This window comes from Podarcis melisellensis, assembly GCF_964234715.1.
Source record: "Podarcis melisellensis genome assembly, chromosome: 16".
NCBI classification, from domain to species: domain Eukaryota; kingdom Metazoa; phylum Chordata; class Lepidosauria; order Squamata; family Lacertidae; genus Podarcis; species Podarcis melisellensis.
Window position 1 is genome coordinate 26,978,793 of NC_138533.1, and position 22,111 is coordinate 27,000,903.

The window sequence follows — 22,111 nt, forward strand, 5'->3', positions numbered from 1 at the left end:
GCAGAGACACATGCACGACTGGCATGTTCTCTCCCTCCTGGTCGATCGTTTGGGAGCTTCAAAAGCTTTCTTCAGCCTGAACATCACAGTGACCGATGCCAACAGACACCAGCACACAGGGATCTGCAGAGTCTTCGCAGCTTGCGTGACAGACCTGAGCAACTCAGCATTTTGGCTAATCTACTTTATTTATATATAAACACACACGGAGCACTGCAACATGACTCCCTCTCTCTCTAGCATCAGACAGCAAAGGACAATAGTCCCACTTCACGGAACACAGTAACACAAACATCCTGTCACTTCCCACTCTGTGGAGTCAAAATATATACCGTCATGTGATAGACAAAAATCCCATGACTGCAATCATGGAGCAGGAATTCTAACACCGTCTAGCTCAGTATTGTTGCTGCCAACTCGCAGCAGTGACTCTCCCAAGATTTCATGCCCAGGGGCCATTCACAACCTTTCCTGGAGATGCTGCTGCCAGGGATTGACCCTGGGATCTGTACAGCAGGCTCCCCCAGGAGCTAGAACTCCCATCAGCCCCAGCCAGACTGGTCATATGACACAGGAGGTGATGAGAGCCTAGTAGTGCTTGCTGGGGCTGATGGGAGTTGTAGTCCGCAGCGCAGAGCTAAAAACTAGCACAGGGCTGTCGCTTTATGTTTTGCACGCTGCAGGACTTGTGGCAATCACTGACATACCCCTCAACTGTCCCGATTTAATAGGGATGCCCCATTTTGGAGGGGGGGTGTGCTGTCTTGTGAGATCACAGCCCCCAGAGACCTGTGTGCCAGTTTTCTTCTGGGACATGTTGAAGGTACGCCTCTGTCTCATGGCTCCCCTTGCGACCCCAGAGAGCTGCTCACACGTCTCACCTCGTCAAAGAATTTCTCTACTTCAATGCCGTAGCTGCTGTTCACGCAGAGAATCGGTGCCTTGATAGCTTTGTCCACATCATACCCAAAAAACAGCTTGTTAGCGATGGTCTGCAAGAGAAGGAGCGGCCTGGCTTTAGACATGTTCATGGAGGAGAAGTCTTGCAGCAGGCAGACAGTGTGGTGTAGTGGTGTAGTTATCTCCCGCTTGGACTACTGCAACACGCTCTACGTGGGGCTACCTTTGAAGGTGACCCGGAAACTGCAATTGATCCAGAATGCGACAGCTAGACTGGTGACTGGGAGTGGCCGCCGGGACCACATAACACCGGTTCTGAGAGATCTGCATTGGCTCCCAGTACGTTTCCGAGCACAATTCAAAGTGTTGGTGCTGATCTTTAAAGCCCTAAACGGCCTCGGTCCTGTATACCTGAAGGAGCGTCTCCACCCCCATCATTCAGCCCAGACACTGAGATCCAGCGCCGAGGGCCTTCTGGCGGTTCCCTCATTGCGAGACGTGAGGTTACAGGGAACCAGACAGAGGGCCTTCTCGGTAGTGGCGCCCACCCTGTGGAACACCCTCCCTTCAGATGTGAAGGAAATAAGTAGCTATGCTTATTTCAGGGAAGTTTTTAATATTTAACGCTGTATTGTTTTTAATACTTGATTGGGAGCCGCCCAGAGTGGCTTGGGAAACTCAGCCAGATGGGTGGGGTATAAATAATAAATAATAAATTATTATTATTATTATTATTATTATTATTATTATTATTATTATTAAAGTGTGGCACCAGCACCTGGGAGAGACCAGGTTTCGAATCCCGACTCGGCCATGAAGCTCACTAGGGTGACCTTGGGACAGTAACTGCCCCCCTCAGCCCATCCTACCTCACTGTGTTGTTGTGAGGATAAAATGGCGGGGGTGGGAGGTGAACCATATATGCCACCTTCAGCTCCTTGGAGAAAAGGGTGTGTTATAAATGCAATAAACAAATAAGTGAACAAATAAATAGCAACAGATGCTGACCACAAGAGTTCAATCAAGCCTCCAAGTCCAGAGGCAGTCTACCTTTTCAAAACAAAACCTAAGCCATTTTCCCCAGGACAAATCAGAAAGCAAAAGGACAGATTTCACAGGTGTTAACTGTGCAGCTTCAGCTCTCCATGCTAAAGCCAGGAATCCAGTGTTTTTGTCAACTTACCAGTGCGACAGCAGGGATAATGAGTTGCCCGCCTGACCCTCCGATCACCAGCTTCGACTGCCCATCGCGGGAAATGAGGATGGAGGGTGTCATGGAAGAAGGGGGCATCTCTCCTATAGGTGGGGGCACCAAGAAATGGGAGGGTGAGCAACCTATACAGTCACTTTTAAAACGGAGAGGAAAAACCTCACCTTGTGCCTTTGGATATTATTATTTCTCTCTCTCTCTCTCTCTCTCTCTCTCTCAATTTTATTTATGCTTTTCAGATATATACATTTCACTGATTTTACAATCATTTTAACATTCCAAAACTTGACTTCCTTCCCCCACTTTCTGCAGTTCCTTAAATTTATTTTTAATTTCTTCTGCATATCCAAATTAAGTTAACTTATTTATTTATCTTCTTTAAATATATAGTGGTACCTCAGGTTACAGACTCCGCTAACCCAGAAATAGTACCTCGGGTTAAGAACTTCGCTTCAGGATGAGAACAGAAATTGTGCTCTGGCGGTGCGGCGGCAGCAGCAGGAGGCCCCATTAGCTAAAGTGGTGCTTTAGGTTAAGAACAGTTTCGGGTTAAGATCGGACCTCCGGAACGAATTAAGTACTTAACCTGAGGTACCACTGTATACCCTTACGTAACTGCAGGTTATTACAATAACCCTGCCAGTGTTTTTATCTGTTTACAATTTATCTGTAAATATTCAACAAACCATTTCCATTCTTTTATTTTAAAAAGTTTGCTATCTTGATTTATTATTCTCCTGGTAAGTTTCACCATTTCTGCATATTCCATAAGTTTTTATCCATTCTTCCTTTGCTGGGACTTCTTCTTCTTTCCATTTTTGGGCAAGTAGCAAGTAGCATGCATGAATAAATTTCTATACAATTTAGGTAGTTCTGTCCCTATAATTCTCAATAATTATTTTTCTCTCTCTCTCCTTATTGTTGGAGAGAAATCTTTGCGCCTTTAGGTTAATGAGCCGAAAGAAGACCCACAGCCAATTTGATCTCCTTTTTCTTCAGGGTGTGGGTGAGGTGTCCTGGAATCCAATCAACCCCCATTGGGACTCTTCTATCATCCATTCATCTATCCATCCATCCATCCTGCATTTAATCCAGAATGCGGCAGCTAGACTCGTGACTGGGAGTGGCCGCCAGGACCACATAACACCTGCATTGGCTCCCAGTACGTTTCTGAGCACAATTCAAAGTGTTGGTGCTGACCTTTAAAGTCCTAAACGGCCTCAGTCCTGTATACCTAAAGGAGCGTCTCCACCCCCTTTGTTCAGCCCAGACACTGAGATCCAGCGCCACGGCCTTCTGGCAGTTCCCTTATTGTGAGGTTACAGGGAACCAGACAGAGGGCCTTCTTGGTAGTGGCGCCCGCCCTGTGGAACACCCTCCCTTCAGATGTGAAGGAAATAAGCAGCTATCCTATTTTTAAAAGACATCTGAAGGCAGCCCTGTTTAGTGAAGTTTTTATTATTTAATGCTGTATTGTTTTTAACACTCGATTGGGAGCCACCCAGAGTGGCTGGGGAAACTCAGCCAGATGGGTGGGGTATAAATAATAAATAATAATAATAATAATAATAATAATAATAATAATAATAATTATCCATGCATTCCCTCCTGCCCAGCATTTGTGCTTGTGATGGGCTTTCCCAGCAGAGGTGGAGCTCACCTGGCGAGATCCTGTCACTTGACTTCTTCATGCAAAAGTCAGCGAGTTCATTGTTTAAGATGATCCCAGTCTGTGGCGAATACACCATGGAGCCAAACCTGAGCATGGGGAGAGAAGAGGGACACAGTTCTCAGTGGCAAGAAAAATTGATGAGTTATGCAGAACTGGCTAAATTGACATACAAACTGCGGGACAACTGTGACTTTAAGGAAGAACGGGAGCCTTTTACAAATTATCTAAAAAGACAACAAAATGAACTGGACTCCTTGGCAGATTTTGAATAAACATACACATATTTATTGGTTGATAACATGACAGATAGATATAATTTTATAACATGCAGAGAACAATGTGTGCTGAGAAATCAGAGACAGGAGCTGAGGGAAGTCGGGGGGCAGAGGGTTTGGAGCATAACTGTCAACTTTTCCCTTTTCTTGTGAGGAATCCTATTTGGAATAAAGGAATTTCCCTTAAGAAAAGGGTAACGTTGACAGCTATGGTTTGAAGGGGGGAGGGGAAAAATAATAATGAATATGATATGTTTTGATAGTTTGTATGTTGAAATTGTTAATAAAAATATTTTCTTATCCTTCGGTAGGAACTAAAACAGGAAGATTGCCAGACCTCTGTCCTTGCAAGAGGGCCAGGAACCATGGAGAAGGTATCCCGCTCTCTGCCTCCCACAGTTGGAACGTAGGATGGTGCCTTATTTTGAGTCAGACCATTGGTCCATCTAACTCCATATTCCCAACACTGACTGGCAGCAATGGTTATTCAACATTCCAGACAGGGGGTCTCTCCCCAGCCCTGCCTGGAAATATGGCTGGGGATTGGATCTCGGGGCCTTTCTGTGCAAACGCTCTGCCGCTGAGCTATGGTCCTTCCCCTAAAATTAAAACAAGATTCTAGTCCTCAGGGCACACGGAGAGCTTGCTTGAAGGAACAAGCCAAAGGCCCATCTAGTCCAGCATGGGCATAAGCAGGGGGCGCTGCCCCCTATATCAATCAAAATCAATACAAATTTAAGGGTCTGCCCCCTTAAAAAATCCTGCCCCCCCCAAAAAAAATCCTGGCTACGCTCATGTAGTCTAGCATCTTCTTACAGTGGCCAACCAGGTGGTTCTGAATTAAGGTCTGATTTAAATAGGAAGCACAGAGTCAAACTGTTGATCCATCTAGCTCCATGCACTGCACTGGCAGCAATGGCTCTCCAGGGCTTCAGATGGGGAAACTCCCAGAGCATAAAATTATTGCAATAAAGGCGGCTGTCTGGAGGCCCTGCTTTGGCATAGTTGTCAACTTACAGATTTGAAAATAAGGGGCCAGCAGCCCCGAAAATAAGGGATCATTAGCCAAAATAAGGGATTTTCAAAGCACAGGTATGTTCAACATCTGAGCCCCTCTAAGCCAAAGGCAGAAAGCCCAGCCAGCACCCAAACGAAGCCTCAAGCAGTGGTTCCCACAGCGCAGCAACCCAGCAAAGGGGATGCAGCAAGGAAAACCACTGTCAACCTCTCTGCTGGGAAGCGCTGAGCAAAGGCGAGTCCCCAGGCAATGTGGCCGATTTGATGGGCACAAGGCATGCAAGCTCTACCCCCCAGTCATTCTTAGACTCCTTATTGGGTAAGCAATACCGCCAAGCACCACAGTTGGAGCCTCCCTCCTCCCTGGCCGGCAGGGAGGGAGGGAGAGGAGCTGCTTCCTTTGAAACGCAGGAAATTTAAGGAACATCATCAATAAGGGACAGCAGCGGGACATAGTGCTGGGATAAGGGACTTTCCCGCCAAATAAGGGGCGGTTGACAGCTATGTGCTTTGGGAGAAAGCACAGAAGAAGCTTCTGTCCCGCCTTTGCCCTTGGGCCTCATCCGCTCCTACTTACGGGTAGTTAATGGTGCTGGTGGCTGACACGGCGCTCCCATCTTCAGCCAGGACGGAAACGTGGGAAGTGCCAAACGAGGTCCTTTCCACCTGGGCAGAGTCGTAGTGGGATGCTGGGTGGTTTCCCCGCTCATCGATCAGCTGCCTGACTTGGCTAGCAAAGGAGTCTGAGATCAGCTCGCTCAAGACACCCTAAAAAACACAGCGCATCTCAGTGAGGCAGCTCCTGATAACCTCAGCTGCAAAGGAGGAATGGTGTCCTCTGGAAAAGTCAAAGCTGGGCTCCGTGGGATAGGAATGTAAACTGCAGGACGCAACGTCTTGCAGTGCTTATCTTCAGCTGCACAGGGCAGCTATTTACCTGTCTTGCCCACTGGCTCCCAAACTTTTTCAGCCCATTGCCCCCCATCTTCCATAAACCCATCCCCAGCACCCTATGCCTGGGGTCAGCAAACTTTTTCAGCAGGGGGCCAGTCCACCGTCCCTCAGACCTTGTGGGGGGCCACACTATATTTTGGAAAGAAATATGAAGAAATTCCTATGCCTCACAAATAACCCAGAGATGCATTTTAAATAAAAGGATACATTCTACTCATGTAAAAAGCCCAGGCAGGCCCCACAAATAACCCAGAGAGTTAAAAATCTGACTGGGACAAACCTTGTTATGCTGAGCTCATATTTTGCACAATTTGTATACGGTGTTTGTTTGATAATGTGTGGTTTGCTATACCTAATAAAGGATTGACTTTTTAGTAACCCAGAGATGCATGTTAAATAAAAGGACACATTCTACTCATGTAAAAACACGCTGATTCACGGACCATTCACGGGCCGGATTGAGAAGGCGATTAGGCTGGATCCAGCCCCTGGGCTTAGTTTGCCTACCCATGCCCTATGCCCTACCCCATATGTTTTCAACCTTTTTGAGTCCATGGATCCCTTGACCAAGTACATTCTTTCTGTGACACCCCCTGTGGGGCTCAGGAGCTGAATTATGCCACCTCTTGCCTGCAGAACTGGCAGCCCCCCCACCTTTTTTCGAACACCCTCCCTTGTGGAGTTTCGCTTAGCCTCCTCTCCCCTCTCCATGGGAGTCCTCCTGGTAGCTATGCCTGCAACAAACAGCTGTGCAAGCCTTTGGGAGGCAGAGATGTGATAGGGCAGGGCTGTCCAACAGGCGGATCGCGATCTAAAGGTCGATTGTGGGGTGTCCCTGACTAATAATAATAATAATAATAATAAAGCTCAACAACTCTTGCTCCCTAAAAAAAGCTCACCAACTTTCATCAATCCAATGGGTAGATCACTGCCAGTTTATTTATAGTGTGAGTAGATCACAGTTAAAGCTATGGTTTTGCCAGTAGTGATGTATGGAAGTGAGAGCTGGACCATAAAGAAGGCTGATCACCAAAGAATTGATGTTTCTGAATTCTGGTGCTGGAGGAGACTCTTGAGAGTCCCATGGACTGCAAGAAGATCAAACCGATCCATTCTGAAGGAAATCAGCCCTGAGTGCTTACTGGAAGGACAGATCCTGAAGCTGAGGCTCCAATACTTTGGCCACCTCATGAGAAGAGAAGACTCCCTGGAAAAGACCCTGATGTTGGGAAAGATGGAGGGCACAAGGAGAAGGGAACGACAGAGGATGAGATGGTTGGACAGTGTTCTCGAAGCTACCAGCATGAGTTTGACCAAACTGCGGGAGGCAGTGGAAGACAGGAGTGCCTGACGTGCTCTGGTCCAGGGGGTCATAAAGAGTCGGACACGACTAAACGACTAAACAAGTTGGAAGTTGGACACCCCTGTGATAGGGGATCAGAGGAGGTAGGGAAGGAGAGAGCGACAGAGGCCAGTGTTGCCCGTGGCACCCCTGACCATCATTCAAGTCACCCCAGTGTGCCATAACGACTGCCCTAACCTATAAAAAGCATTATTCAGGATAGCGGCACACATAACCCACTAAGGAAGGTGAAGTTCTAAACAGGAACAGTTAATTGCACATTTGTTCAAAATCCAGTTAAAACTAATTACCGTATTTTTCGCTCTATGAGACGCACCAGACCATAAGACGCACCTAGTTTTTGGAGGAGGAAAACAAGAAAAAAAATATTCTGAATCTCAGAAGCCAGAACAACAAGAGGGATCGCTGCGCAGTGAAAGCAGCAATCCCTCTTGCTGTTCTGGCTTCTGGGATAGCTGCGCAGCCTGCATTCGGTCCATAAGACGCACACACATTTCCCCTTACCTTTAAGGAGGGAAAAAGTGAGTCTTATAGAGCAAAAAATACGGTAATTTGTTCAACAAAACTGATTAACTTGATCCACTGATACCAGCTTTTCAAAATCTGATAGTCATTTACATCTCCGGCGCCCTACTGCCACCCCCTTCCCTCTTAGCCCCCCCCCAGGTAATCCCACTGCCCCACCCAAGGGATGCTTCCATCCACACTGGGACCCAACTGGTCTGACCAAAAGCGAAAGCATCCTCACCCTGTTTGGAAACAAGAGTAGCCCCTGAAAGTTAAAAAATAATCTTAAATTGCTGTCACTCGGCTATTCCATCAGATTGTGAAACTGAATCGGCAATAGGGAAAATGTCTTGAGTCTGTTATTATATATACTGTACGTACACACCGCTTGATTGTAAAAACAAAAGTTTAAATGCTAAAACAGGTTAACATTACCTCAACTTTCCAAGCCTCTGGATAGGGTCACCTAAACAAGAACGTTGTTAGCAGATGCCAAAAAGAGTGCAGTGAAGGCACCTGCTTGATCTCAATTTTATGATAACTAGAATATTTGGGCTTCATGATGACAGAATGCTGAGGCGTCAGCTGCCTGGACAACTCTGCAATTATGAGCAAGGAAGAGAGTTTCCCCCTCTTGTCTTCTCTCCACAGCGGCTGCCCCTCAACTCTGTCCAAATTTGCAAAACTCCCTCCCCTTGCGGTCCAGACAAAACCAAAGCCCCAAACCCTGTCTTTTGGAAACATGAAGAGACTCATTTATCCATGCTAGATGTGGGTGGCATGAAGCCCCAGAGTTCCTTACATTCTTATCCGGTGCTTTTTTCTAGAAGAAAGATGTGCCAGGACTCTCCATGAACTCTTTCCTTGTCCTCTTATGATGGCAATGGAGTCCCCCTGATAGGTGCCGTTACTGAGTTCCGGTAAATTCCGGCTGAAAAATATCCCTGTCTTATCTGATTCCTATCAGACTACAGCCCTCATCAACCATCAGCAGATGGGAGTTGCAGTACAAAACATCTGGGGGCACCAGGTTGACCAAGGCAGCTCTAAATGTACATATGTAAAGGTAAAGGGACCCCTGACCATTAGGTCCAGTCGTGACCGACTCCAGGGTTGCGGCGCTCATCTCGCTCTATAGGCCGAGGGAGGGAGCCGGCATTTCTCCGCAGACAGCTTCCAGATCATGTGGCCAGCATGACTAAGCCGCTTCTGGCGAACCAGAGCAGTGCATGGAAACGCCGTTTACCTTCCCGCCGGAGCAGTATCTAATTATCTACTTGCACTTTGACATGCTTTCGAACTGCGAGGTTGGCAGGAGCTGGGACCGAGCAACGGGAGCTCACCCCGTCACAGGGATTCGAACCACCGACCTTCTGATCGGCAAGTCCTAGGCTCTGTGGTTTAACCCACAGCGCCACCTGGGTCCCAGATGAACATATATATATATATCTGGAACATATATATATCTGGAACTATTGGAAGGGGGCACTATAGATCCCCCCCAAATAAGGCAATAAAGCTTTTAACAAGGATGAAGAATGACAGGCTCCCAGATCACCCACCTCTTCAGGTTTGGAAAAAGCTGGGTGGTCCACTTTTACTCTCTGGCCGTTGGCATACTTCAGAGTTTCTGCGATGTAGTGGTAAGTCTCAGCCCTCTGGCTAGGTGTGCTCATGGACTCTTTGGTGAAGTTGAAACCTGTAAGACAGGAAGAGCTAGCTCTGAGCACCCAGGCCTAAGGAAGAGCAGAAAGGACTCTGCGGTGCTCTTCTGAGACCCAGGGAATGACCCTCGGCTGTGTTAGAAACTCAGATAGGCACCAAACGGCTCCTTAAACCAAGGCTACAATTGCCAAAACAGAATGTCTACTTGCCATTTTGGGGCAAGTATTATTTTTTCAAAGGATTGAGTGACTATGATTGTCTTACGTATTCAGTGGTCTGTGTTTGCCTGAGCTTGAGTCTGGATTAGGGATTCTGAGCTCCTGTGTTCTGATTCGATACACAGAACATTTCAGGATTTGGGCCTCTGCCATTGGCCCTTGGACTCTGAGTCGTGATTTGCAGTTTGGAAGTTTAGAAAGCCAATTGCGTTGGGAGTGGGAGTGGCCCAGGCTTTTAGAAATGCATCTAAACAGTTGCTTTGCCTCTTGTTGCCCAGATATGTAGTTCAATAAAGGTTTTTGTTGTGTCTTGCCTTGTAGGAACCCACCTACACTTCACATTGATTCTTGGTTAAGTGTCTGGCTAGTTCAGGTGACAACTTTGAGCTCTTGAGAACTTAAAGAAGAAAAGGCACTTGGTCCAGAGAACAGTCCACATATCTATTGGCCTATTCTGACATCTTTTTCTTAATGGTGACACGGACCATTCATAAGAAGATTCTTCACACAGCCATGGGGGTTGGGGTAAGTGAAGACAAGTTATGACGAGCAAATATAATGTCATTCACTGCTCCTGCTCAGGCTGCACAGAAAAGGCATTTTGGTTCCTGAAATTCAGATTGTGAAGATAAAATATAACTGATGGATCATTGCCCAAGGCTAAAGGAGGCTGAAAGGGCATCAGATTGAAGCTACTGAAGGAAGTGGCCCTCTTCTCCTGGTCTGCAGTGTTTTGGGGGGTCTCTGCCACTCTCCCCTTCTCCACCCACAGAGCAGCACTGCAGAGCCAGAATCTCCCCATCCCTGATATACAGTGAACCAAATGGACCCCCCATTTACCTTTGAGGACATTGAGGATAAATAGGAGAATGGGTCCCGCTGCAGGACTCGGGGCAGAGTACACCATGTATTCACCCAGGGAGATGTTCACAGGGCTCACCACTTCTACTCGGTAATTCCTGAGGTCGCTCAGGGTCAAGGTGCTGCCTGGAAAACAAGAGGAAGATGCGTCAGGCCTTATCTGAGCTGCGGCAGGGGCAGAAAATAGCTCAAATCCAGAGCACAAATGAGAGGAACTGCTTGCAGGAAGTCTCAGTGACCCCTGACGCTAAGGAGGGAATGTGGTTCCTTCTCAAGGAGTGGGAAGGGGAGGCTTACACAGCAAAGGGGGCTGGAACTCCTTCCCTGGCAGCTGCCATCCCAGGAGAGGAAGGGGACAATGGAAGGAAGGAGTGGGGAGGGGGAAACAGCCTACAAGTGTCACTTGCAAGAGCGAGGCGGCAAAGCGAGGGCTGGGACGGATCTGGAAAAGGGAACAGGGCGCCAAATTCTGATTAGACTGCTACGGAATCAATAATGTTTTCCAAGGCTTTGGAAAATCTGCTTGCACCCTTCTCAGCAGGGCAGACAAAGGAAAGCAAAAACCAGAGTCCTTTCTGTCGGGGATAATTCAGACTGAAATTCCCAGGTGTCAAATCAAGGTTATTTATGTATGCGACCACTGCGGCCCCCAAACGAGCAAGGTCCCAACTGAAGAAATGGTTTGTTGAATATTTACAAATAAACTGTAAAGAGATAAGAATATTGGCAGAATCATTGTAATAACCTGCAGTTTTATAGAAGTATATATATATTTAAAGTAGTTGAATAAATGAGCAAATTAAGTTAATTTGGATATGCAGAAGATTTTAAAAATAAATTTAATGAACCGCAGAAAGAGGGGGAAGGAGGTCGAGTTTTGAAATGTTAAAATGATTATAAAGTTATTGAAATGTATAAAACTGAAAATCATAAATAAAACAAAACAAAACAACAACAACAACAACAACAACAGCAATAACAATAACAATAATAAAAGACTGGTCACCTTCTTTCACTATGTCCTGCACCAACTTCTCTGCTGTGGTTCCCTGATAAAACTCACTGGCTCCTTTTTCTGCCACAGCCCTCAGGGTCTCCACCAGGGCTGGCCATCGAAGGAGGTCTCCAGCTCCCAGGGCGGCCCCCTGGTTGTTGTAAAAAAGATTTCTGAAAGAGAGAGTGACCGCCATCAGTTCCTGACCCTGGATTCTAAGAGCAGAGGCTGCAGCAGGAATGGCTCCTAAGACCCAAATATAACCAGCTGTGAAGGAGGGCAAAAAGCGGGGGCTCCATAGCCCTTCCCCAAAGCCTTAAGCCTGGAGCGATTTGACTTCCAATTTAGCTTTATTGCTCTGATGATTTCCTGACCACCATCTCAAAGGCCACATTTGTACTGTTCTACACTGCAGGGGTCCTAAGGACGCGGGTGGTGCTGTGGGTTAAACCACAGAGCCTAGGGCTTGCTAATCAGAAGGTCGGCAGTTCGAATCCCCGCGACGGGGTGAGCTCCCGTTGCTCGGTCCCTGCTCCTGCCAACCTAGCAGTTCGAAAGCACGTCAAAGTGCAAGTAGATAAATAGGTACCACTCCAGCGGGAAGGTAAACAGAGTTTCCATGCGCTGCTCTGGTTCTCCAGAAGCGGCTTAGTCAAGCTGGCCACATGACCCGGAAGCTGTACGCTGGCTCCCTCGGCCAATAAAACGAGATGAGCGCCACAACCCCAGAGTCGGCCATGACTGGACCTAATGGTCAGGGGTCCCTTTACCTTTACACTACAGGGATATCCATGCTGATTGTCAGTCTCAATGCAACTTGCATATTCAGTTCCGTAGGACACTAGGACACTAGGACTAACTTTTGATGGTCTCTCTGTCTCTGAGAGAGAGAGAGAGAGAGAGGTATCTACTTTCTGGTCTAACATGAGGTGTGTTTCGAAGGATACAGAGGCTGCTAGAGTAACCCTCAGCTTTGGGCTGCTGTGCCCTTTCACCTCCTCCCCTCCTTTTGAAATCAAGGACCCCAGTGAGAAAAGCCCTTACAGGAGGGATAGAATGGAGCCCAGGGCTGCTGTCCTTTGTGCTGAAGACTTTGCCAGCAAGAGACTCCCATTGTCCCCATTTGCCAGCAGTTCTTAAACCAAGGATCTCCTGATGGGGGGAGGGGCATCTGGCTGCCCACTGTAAGAACAGGATGCTGGACTAGATGGATTCGATCTTATGCATTTCTATCCCACAGGTGTGATCTGGCTTTGTGCAGGTTTCTTGTACCTTAAGGACGTTTTGTTCAGATGCGGCTGTATGAAGGGGTGGCTGAGAAACCGACCCAGCACCTCGGGGATCCGGATTCCAGGGTCGAGGAACTTGATGGTGGGCTCAAACAGGGTCTTCCAGGGCAATTTGCCGTACCGTCTGTGGGCTTCTTCATAACCACGCAGTTCCCCGGGGACAGCGATCCACCGAGACCCTACTTTGAAGCAAACCGGATGCGTCATTTTACATCTTCCCCACAAAGGTTCCATTTCTAGGCGCCTTCCTCCTCACTGCAGTTACCAAATGGGAGCTCTGGGACAATTCTCTGCCTCCTAATAAGACTGTGGCTCAACTCCTTGCCAGCCTGTAAGGAAAACCTGGGGGTCTCAGTTGTGCTTCAGAGCAGGAGGAGCTAGTCTTTATGCTTGCTGGTGACAGCTTGGCATCATAGAATCATAGAACTGTAGAACTGGATGGGACCCTAAGCATCATCTAGCCATGGGTAGGCAAATCAAGGCCTGAGGCCTGGATCCGGCCCAATCGCCTTCTAAATCCGGCCTGCGGACAGTCCAGGAAATCAGTGTGTTTTTACATGAGTAGAATGTGTGTTTTTATTTAAAATGCATCTCTGGGTTATTTGTGGGGCATAGGAATTTGTTCTTTTCTTTCCCCAAAAAAATATAGTCCGGCCCCCCACAAGGTCTGAGGGACAGTGGACCGGCCCCTGAATACTGCATAGGTCATGAGTAGGCAAACTAAGGCTCAGGGGCCGGATCCGGCCCAATTGCCTTCTAAATCCACCCCATGGACGAGGCATAGGAATTTATTCATATTTCCCCCCCTCAAAATATAGTCTGGCCCCCCACAAGGTCTGAGGGACAGTGGACCGGCCCCCTGCTGAAAAAGTTTGCTGACCCCTTTTCTAGTCCAACCCCCTGCAATGCAGGAATCTTTTGCCGAATGTGGGGCTTGAACCAACGACCTTGAGATTAAGAGTCTTATGCTCTACCAACCGAGCTATCCCTTGGCCAGGAGACTTTGTGGTCTTGCGGCACAAGGGCCATTGACCAGAAATTGGGTGGAGGCCTTAACACTTAAAGGGATCCTTCTCTTCAAGGGAATGACTCAATCATCACCTGTGAGCAGTGGGGGGAGCTGCCCCACCCTCACAACCCTCCTCCCCTCTTTTTTATATACCAGGACTCTTCTTACCTGGAAAACCCTTCTTTCTGCACTCAGCCATCAAATTGCCAGAGATATTCTGCGGGGCCCTCTCACGAGCATTGAGCACCTCCACTTTCCCTGGAGAAATCAAAAGGGCAAATGCCAAGGTGAAGATTGGAGGAGGAGTTTAGATTTGATATCCCGCTTTATCACTACCCTAAGGAGTCTCAAAGTGGCTAACAATCTCCTTTCCCTTCCTCCCCCACAACAAACACTCTGTGAGGTGAGCGGGGCTGAGAGACTTCAGAGAAGTGTGACTGGCCCAAGGTCACCCAGCAGCTACATGTGGAGGAGCGGAGACGCGAACCCGGTACACCAGATTACGAGACTACTGCTCTTAACCACTACACCACTGGGACCAATGACCTCAGGCAAACTGGCTTCTCATAGAATCATAGAGTTGGAAGAGACCACAAGGGCCATCGAGTCCAACCCCCTGCCAAGCAGGAAACATCATCAGAGCACTCCTGACATATGGTTGTCAAGCCTCTGCTTAAAGACCTCCAAAGAAGGAGACTCCACCACACTCCTTGGCAGCAAATTCCACTGTTGAACAGCTCTTACTGTCAGGAAGTTCTTCCTAATGTTTAGGTGGAATCTTCTTTCTTGTAGTTTGGATCCATTGCTCCGTGTCCGCTTCTCTGGAGCAGCAGAAAACAACCTTTCTCCCTCCTCTATGTGACATCCTTTTATATATTTGAACATCATATCACCCCTTAACCTCCTCTTCTCCAGGCTAAACATGCCCAGCTCCCTTAGCCGTTCCTCATAAGGCATCGTTTCCAGGCCTTTGACCATTTTGGTTGCCCTCCTCTGGACACATTCCAGTTTGTCAGTGTCCTTCTTGAACTGTGGTGCCCACTCCATTTACATAGGAAGCTGCCTTATTCAGAGTCAGACCCTTTGGTCCATCTAACCCAGTACTGCCTGCACTGGCCAGAAGCAATGGCTGTCCAGGGCTTCAGACAGGATTCTGTCTCAAGCCTGGCTGGTGCTCTGAACCGCAGGCCAGAAGGAGGGCCTGTGTGACTGGTTTGGTGCAGGGATACCAAAGTAGGATATCAAACACACCAGAATGGCCTGTTTTCGTGATTTATTTTTTAAAAGGTGTCAACTTACAACAGAGTGCAAATACAGGGCTTTACCCAGGGCAAATACCGCAGCAGCGGACTTGTCTTCACCCAGGCAAGTGTTAATAATAATAATATTAATAATAATAATTGTTGCTGTTGCTGTTTTATTTATATCCTGCCCATCTGACTGGGCTGCCCCAGTCATTCTGGGCAGTTTCCAACAAGTATTAAAAAACAAAAAAAACATTAAAAGCCTCCCTATATAGGACTGCCTTCATACGTCTTCTAAAAGTCAGATACAGTGGTACCTCAGGTTAAGTACTTAATTCGTTCCGGAGGTCCGTTCTTAACCTGAAACTGTTCTTAACCTGAAGCACCACTTTAGCTAATGAGGCCTCCTGCTGCTGCCACGCCACCACCGCACGATTTCTATTCTCATCCTGAAGCAAAGTTCTTAACCCGAGGTACTATTTCTGGGTTAGCGGAGTCTGTAACCTGAAGCGTTTGTAACCTGAAGCGTATGCAACCCGAGGTAGCACTGTACTTGCTTATTTCCTTGACATCTGATGGGGGGCATTCCACAGGGCGGGCGCCACTACCGATAATCTGTTACTAGAGAAGACCCTAGGCTGGAGAAAGACAAAATTCCTCAGGAAGGAGTTGCTAAGACTGTTATCCCTTGGGGAACTTGAGTCTATTTTCCCGGGGGGGAAGGTTGTGAGACTGGCGGGGTCGGGGGGCTGTATCAGAGCCAAGGGCCTCTGACCCAATAAACCCAAAGTCCAGAACTTTCTTGTCCTTCATTGGGGCTCCCATTCCTCACAGGACCCATGCTTCACGGGACATCCTAGCTGCCCCGCCCCACAACAGCTGAGAGGTTTGTTGGGTTTCAGAGCACGTTTTGCTCAGAGATTTGGAGAAGGGGCCATTATCTGCAGTTTCAGCACTGCCATGTGCACGTGTCGGGGGGGGGGGAGATTGTGCTGCCCCGCCCCACAACAGCTGAGAGGTTTGTTGGTTTTCGGAGCACATTTTGCTCAGAGATTTGGAGAAGGGGCCATTATCTGCAGTTTCAGCACTGCCATGTGCACGTGTCAGGGGGAGATTGTGATGATCACCAACAACGGTGCCACCTTTCCCTGTGCTGCACAGACTTGTGCCATGATCTCTCCAGCGAATAAAGCAATGTAGATTGCCACAAAGCTTCTTACTGATTTGAAAATCAGGATAGGGGGAGGGTACCCTGTTTGGCTGGGATGAAGGACTCCCAAGCCAGAATTAAGATTGCCAAAAGAAATATCAACAACCTCAGATATGCAGATGACACAACCTTGATGGCAGAAAGTAAGGAGGAATTAATGAACCTTTTAATGAGGGTGAAAGAGGAGAGTGCAAAATATGGTCTGAAGCACAACATCAAAAAAACAAAGATCATGGCCACTGGTCCCATCACCTCCTGGCAAATAGGAAGAAATGGAAGCAGTGAGAGATTTTACTTTCTCGGGCTCCATGATCACTGCAGATGGTAACAGCAGTCACGAAATTAAAAGACGCCTGCTTCTTGGGAGAAAAGCAATGACAAACCTAGTCAGCATCTTAAAAAGCAGAGACATCACCTTGCCAACAAAGGTCCGTATAGTAAAAGCTATGGTTTTCCCAGTAGTGGTGTATGGAAGTGAGAGTTGGAGAAGGCTGATCGCCGAAGAATTGATGCTTTTGAATTATGGTGCTGGAGGAGACTCTTGAGAGTCCCATGGACTGCAAGAAGATCAAACCTCTCCATTCTGAAGGAAATCAGCCCTGAGTGCTCACTGGAAGGACAGATCCTGAAGCTGAGGCTTCAATACTTTGGCCACCTCATGAGAAGAGAAGACTCCCTGGAAAAGACCCTGATGTTGGGGAAGATGGAGGGCACAAGGAGAAGGGGACCACAGAGGACGAGATGGTGGGATAGTGTTCTCGAGGCTACCAGCATAAGTCCGACCAAACTGCGGGAGGCAGTGGACAACAGGAGTGCCTGGCATGCTCTGGTCCAGGGGGTCATGAAGAGTCGGACACGACTAAACGACTAAACAACAATAACAACAACCCTGTTTGGCGCAGGTTTGGAAATCGAAGATCCAAAGGGGCCGCTTTTGCCAAACCCTCGGATGCCTCCACCAATTAATCCTCCATGGAGAAATAGACTTGGTGCGGTAATGTGCACTGGCTGTGCCTACCTGTGGATGCGTTATAGATGGTGAAGATTACACCTCCGCCAAGGCCCATGCTTTGCGGGTTCAGGACAGCGGTACAGATCAAGGCAGCGATGGTAGCGTCAACAGCTGAGCCTCCCTGCTGCAAGATATCCCTGTTCAGAAGGAAGAGGAGGGGGCATTCAAAAGTCACTTAATAAATAATAATAATAATAATAATAATAATAATAATAATAATAATAATAATTTTATTTATAACCCGCCCATCTGACTGGGTTTCCCCAGCCACTCTGGGCAGCTTACAACACATAAAAATTTTTAAAACATTAAACATCAAAAAATTCCTGATACAATGGGAAAACTGACCGGAAAGCTCAGGAACCCAAAAGACAAAAACTTTTAAGAAAGGATGAGGGGGTGGAATTATAATATATTTAGGAGACCAAGGTAAGCAGATGAAAATATTGGCAGGACTTTAAGAACACTTGTAATGCAACGATCACTATGGACAGATACAAAACGTGGATCACGAAATAATATGCAGTTGAAAACGTCCGCAATGAGACCCAAGGAGGGGATGGGGGGAAGTCGGGAGATTCAGAGAAATCTCAAAGTGTGGACATTCCTTTCGTATTGTTATAACTTTACACTTATAAAAATTATTTTTTTAAAAAGAAAATCCTGATATAGGGTTGCCTTCAGGTGTCTTCTAAAAGTCAGATAGTTGTTTATTTCCTTGACATCTGGTGGGAGGGAGTTCCACAGGGCAGGTGCCACTACCAAGAAGGCCCTCTGCCTGGTTCCCTGTAACCTCACTTCTCACAGTGAGGTAACTGTCAGAAGATCCTTGGAGCTAGACCTCAGTGTCCAGGCAAAATGATGGGGGTGGAGACGCTCCTTCAGTATACTGGGCTGAGGCTGTTTAGGGCTTTAAAGGTCAGCACCAACACTTTGAATTGTGCTCGGAAACGCACTGGGAGCCAATGTAGGTCTTTCAGGACTGGTGTTATATGGTCTTGGTGGCCACTTCTAAAGAATGGGGGTGGGAATGGTTCTCATTAAAAAAGGTGGGCAAAGAAGAGATGGGGGGGGGGGTGCAGCACAGTGTCACTGTAAAAGCCAGGAAGGAACAAGGGCTCCACCAACTATTTTGAGGCCCCAGAGTACATTTGGAAATCTAAGAAACAGTCATGGGTGCCACAAAATACCCATTTTACAGAAGAAAAACTGAAGATGATCAGAATGCCCCCCCCAATAACCCTGAACGCACACTGGAAACAATTAAAACAGACCAAGAACAAATTAGTCACCTCCCACCCCCACAAATGACTCCCCTGAAAAAGTCCAAAAACCTTGTTTAAAAAATTGGGAATATGGTCTGAATGTCCCGTCCCCCCCACACTAGTGTTTGCACGCTCCTTTGGGAGGAAGGGTCAACTATAAAGAAATAATGAATAATTTTTGCACACCTTTGACGTGTCACCTCTGACATGTCACCTTTCCTCCAAACTGAAAAGTCCGAAATGTCGCAACTTTTCTTCATGTGGGAGTTTCCCTGCCCTTTTCTGAACCTTTTCCAGCTCTTCCATCTATTTTGTGAAGCGATTTCACCAGAACTGCAAGCACTATTCCAGCTGCACCATAGTTTGGAATTAGAGCTTTCTGGTACTGGCAGTTTTAGTTTCAGTCCCTTTCCTTGTGTGGAATTCCCCCTTCTCCCTTCACTGAGCTGTCCAGTACAACTCCAAGATGTATGTTCTTTGGGAACAGATACTGCCAGCTGCTAAATGCCTCTCCTCTATAGATGCCTTGGACGTGGTGCCTTTCATTTGCTTGTGATGAAGACAAATGCTTAGGATGGAGAGGTCAATTGCCTGCTGGTTCAGCTAGACTGAAATCTCCAGGTGGGCTGTCTGCTTTTAAGGTTTCAGAACTGGCCACTGTGGTTCTTAATACAGGCCTAACAGTGTTGTTGTTTTTTAATTTTTGATTTTCAGTTACATACATTTCAATAGTTTTACATTCATTTCAACATTTCAAAACTCGACCTCCTTCCTCCTCTTTCTGTGGTTCCTTAAATTTAATTTTATCATTTTTCTGCATATTCTAAATTAACTTAACTTACTCTTTTATTCATCTACATTGGTACCTCTGGTTGTGGACGGGCCTGTTCTGCGCATACTTGCTGCACAGTAATTACCGTATTTTTTGCTCTATAAGACTCACTTTTTCCCTCCTAAAAAGTAAGGGGAAACGTGTGTACGTCTTATGGAGCGAATGCAGGCTGTGCAGCTATCCCAGAAGCCAGAACAGGAGGAAGGATTGCTGCTTTCACTGCGCAACAATTCCTCTTGCTGTTCCGGCTTCTGAGATTCAGAATATATTTTTTTTCTTGTTTTCCTCCACCAAAAACTGGTTGCGTCTTGTGGTCTGGTGCATCTTATAGAGCGAAAACTAAGGTATATACACTTATGAAACTGCAGGTTATTACAATAATCCTGCCAATGTTCTTATTTTTTTCCAGCTTATTTGTAAATATTCAATAAACCATTTCCATTCTTTTATTAAAAGTTTGTTATCTTGTTTTCTTATTTTTCCAGCAAGTTTCGCCATTTCTGCATAGTCCATAAGTTTTTGTCTCCATTCTTCTTTCGTCGGGACTTTTTCTTTCCATTCTGGGGCAAATAACATTCTTGCCACTGTAGTCGCATACATGAATAAATTTCTGTACTGTTTAGGTAGTTCTACCCCTATAATTCCCAAAAGGCACTACTGTGTTGTTGTTGTTTTTAAGGAAGCTTTTACAAAAGAAATCCCAGGGTCTATTGTGTCACCTGCTTTTAAAACTGCAGCTTGCTTGTTTCTAAAGTGCTGCTGGTTTTTAATGTTTATTTTTTCCCCCTTTTGGGGTTTATTTTTTGTGTTCTTTTAAAACGGTGCTACTTTTGTACTTTAGCAGGAAGGTGGGGTATAAATTCAACAACAGCAGCAGCAGCAGAACTGTCTCAAGGACTACATGTGGTTTTCTTAATCACTAGGAGGGATCAGGGAGGGTCTTCCCATCAAACAGCTTCCAGTTTTTGTTTGCAGCTTTTATCTCTGCAAAACGCCTTTCCTCCATTTGTTGTTTCAAAGCCACTTTTTAAAGAGAAGGTTCCCTTTGCCATTATCTGTTCATTTCCCTTTGTGTTTGCAGCCTGTTATAGGGAGCAGGTGGTGTTGTGGTCTAAACCACTGAGCCTCTTGGGCTTGCTGATTGGAAGGTCAGTGATTCGAATCCCTGCAATGGGTGAGCTCCCGTTGCTCTGTCCCGGCTCCTGCCGACCTAGCAGTTCGAAAGCACACCGGTGCAAGTAGATAAATAGGGGATTATTATAACAAAGGGGGGACCCTATGTAAAATCGCATAGACAATTTTTGTGCTCTACATCGCCATCTGGTGTCGCGTCTTTACAACAGAGTTGTTGTTGTTGTTTAGTCGTTTAGTCGTGTCCGACTCTTCGTGACCCCCTGGACCAGAGCACGCCAGGCACACTTGTCTTCCACTGTCTCCCGCAGTTTAGTCAAACTCATGTTTGTATCTTCGAGAACACTATCCAACCATCTCGTCCTCTGCCGTCCTCTTCTCCTTGTGCCCTCCATCTTTCCCAACATCAGGGTCTTTTCCAGGGAGTCTTCTCTTCTCGTGAGGTGGCCAAAGTATTGGAGCCTCAGCTTCAGGATCTGTCCTTCCAGTGAGCACTCAGGGCTGATTTCCTTAAGAATGGATAGGTTTCATCCCCTTGCAGTCCACGGGACTCTCAAGAGTCACAACGCTATAACTGACTGAGTGTAGCTGAGTCTCTGTCCTCACAGTGGCCAACCAGATGCCCCAATGGGAAAACCTACAAGTAGGATCTCCAACCATAGAACCAGAGCACAGCCATTCTGACTAGCAGTGATGGACAGCCCTCTCCTCCAAGCATTTGTCTAATTCTCTTTTCAAGCTATACAAGTTGGAAACCTTCATAGATAGGTATGGAGCAAGTTCCATACCTTATCTATATGCGCTGCATACATAAGAATCACGTGCTCTTAACCACACATGCCCTGTGCTTCCACAGACGTATACTTTGACCCTCGGCCGTGTGAAGAAAACCATAACGGTGTTTGGACAAACTGAGGAGAACTGGGAGGACGGCAAGAAAGGCCAAGAGGATGGAAGGTCCTAAGATTAGAGGGGAATGCCAAGATCTGCAAATATTTGAGAAAGGAGGGAGATAAAGGCCTCTATGGCTTTGAAGGAGGAGATAAGGCAGAGGGATTTGCTAGCTGGCTGGGATGGAAAATGCCTTTATTAGATAACTGAGAGGGAAATGCCTTCTCATCTGGTGATCGATTGGCCAATGGAATGTTGGCTTTCCAATCCAGAGTTGGATCACCTTCCTTGGAGGTTTGTGAAGGAGACTCCAGGATTTAACCCACCTATTGGAGGGAGGGACGGGGGATGCAAATCTGCCCTTTCTCATTTTTCCCAGTCTTAAATTCAGCTCTCCACATTTCCATGGGAGTTTGCATTCTTTTTTATTACCATTTTAAAGAAACTGTTGTAAACAAAAATTGCCCTTTTCCCCTTATGGGGGTATCCAAGGGCCCATATAGAGTCCTTACATAGGTTTCCTATTGGTAGGAGAAAATAACAGACGCCATATTGAGAAGCAAAGCAGCTATTAAGCCTGATCTTTATTGAT

General features: G+C 46.8%; 1 protein-coding gene across 2 annotated transcripts in view; it reads right to left on the reverse strand.

Moving 5' to 3' along the window:
* Positions 1-22,111, reverse strand: part of GGT5 (gamma-glutamyltransferase 5) — a 33,363-nt gene that overhangs the window by 2,937 nt on the left and 8,315 nt on the right. Inside the window, exons 2-11 of one of the 2 annotated variants that reach the window (XM_081893375.1) lie at positions 17,407-17,537; positions 14,103-14,192; positions 12,909-13,104; positions 11,649-11,809; positions 10,622-10,768; positions 9,461-9,597; positions 5,652-5,842; positions 3,771-3,868; positions 2,084-2,196; positions 882-992 (exon numbers count right to left, since the gene is read on the reverse strand). In XM_081893375.1, the coding sequence (XP_081749501.1) occupies positions 882-992; positions 2,084-2,196; positions 3,771-3,868; positions 5,652-5,842; positions 9,461-9,597; positions 10,622-10,768; positions 11,649-11,809; positions 12,909-13,104; positions 14,103-14,192; positions 17,407-17,537 (1,375 nt within the window). Of the gene's footprint in view, positions 1-881; positions 993-2,083; positions 2,197-3,770; positions 3,869-5,651; positions 5,843-9,460; positions 9,598-10,621; positions 10,769-11,648; positions 11,810-12,908; positions 13,108-14,102; positions 14,193-17,406; positions 17,538-22,111 lie in introns of both variants that reach the window. The other variant, XM_081893374.1, reaches the window with a different exon arrangement.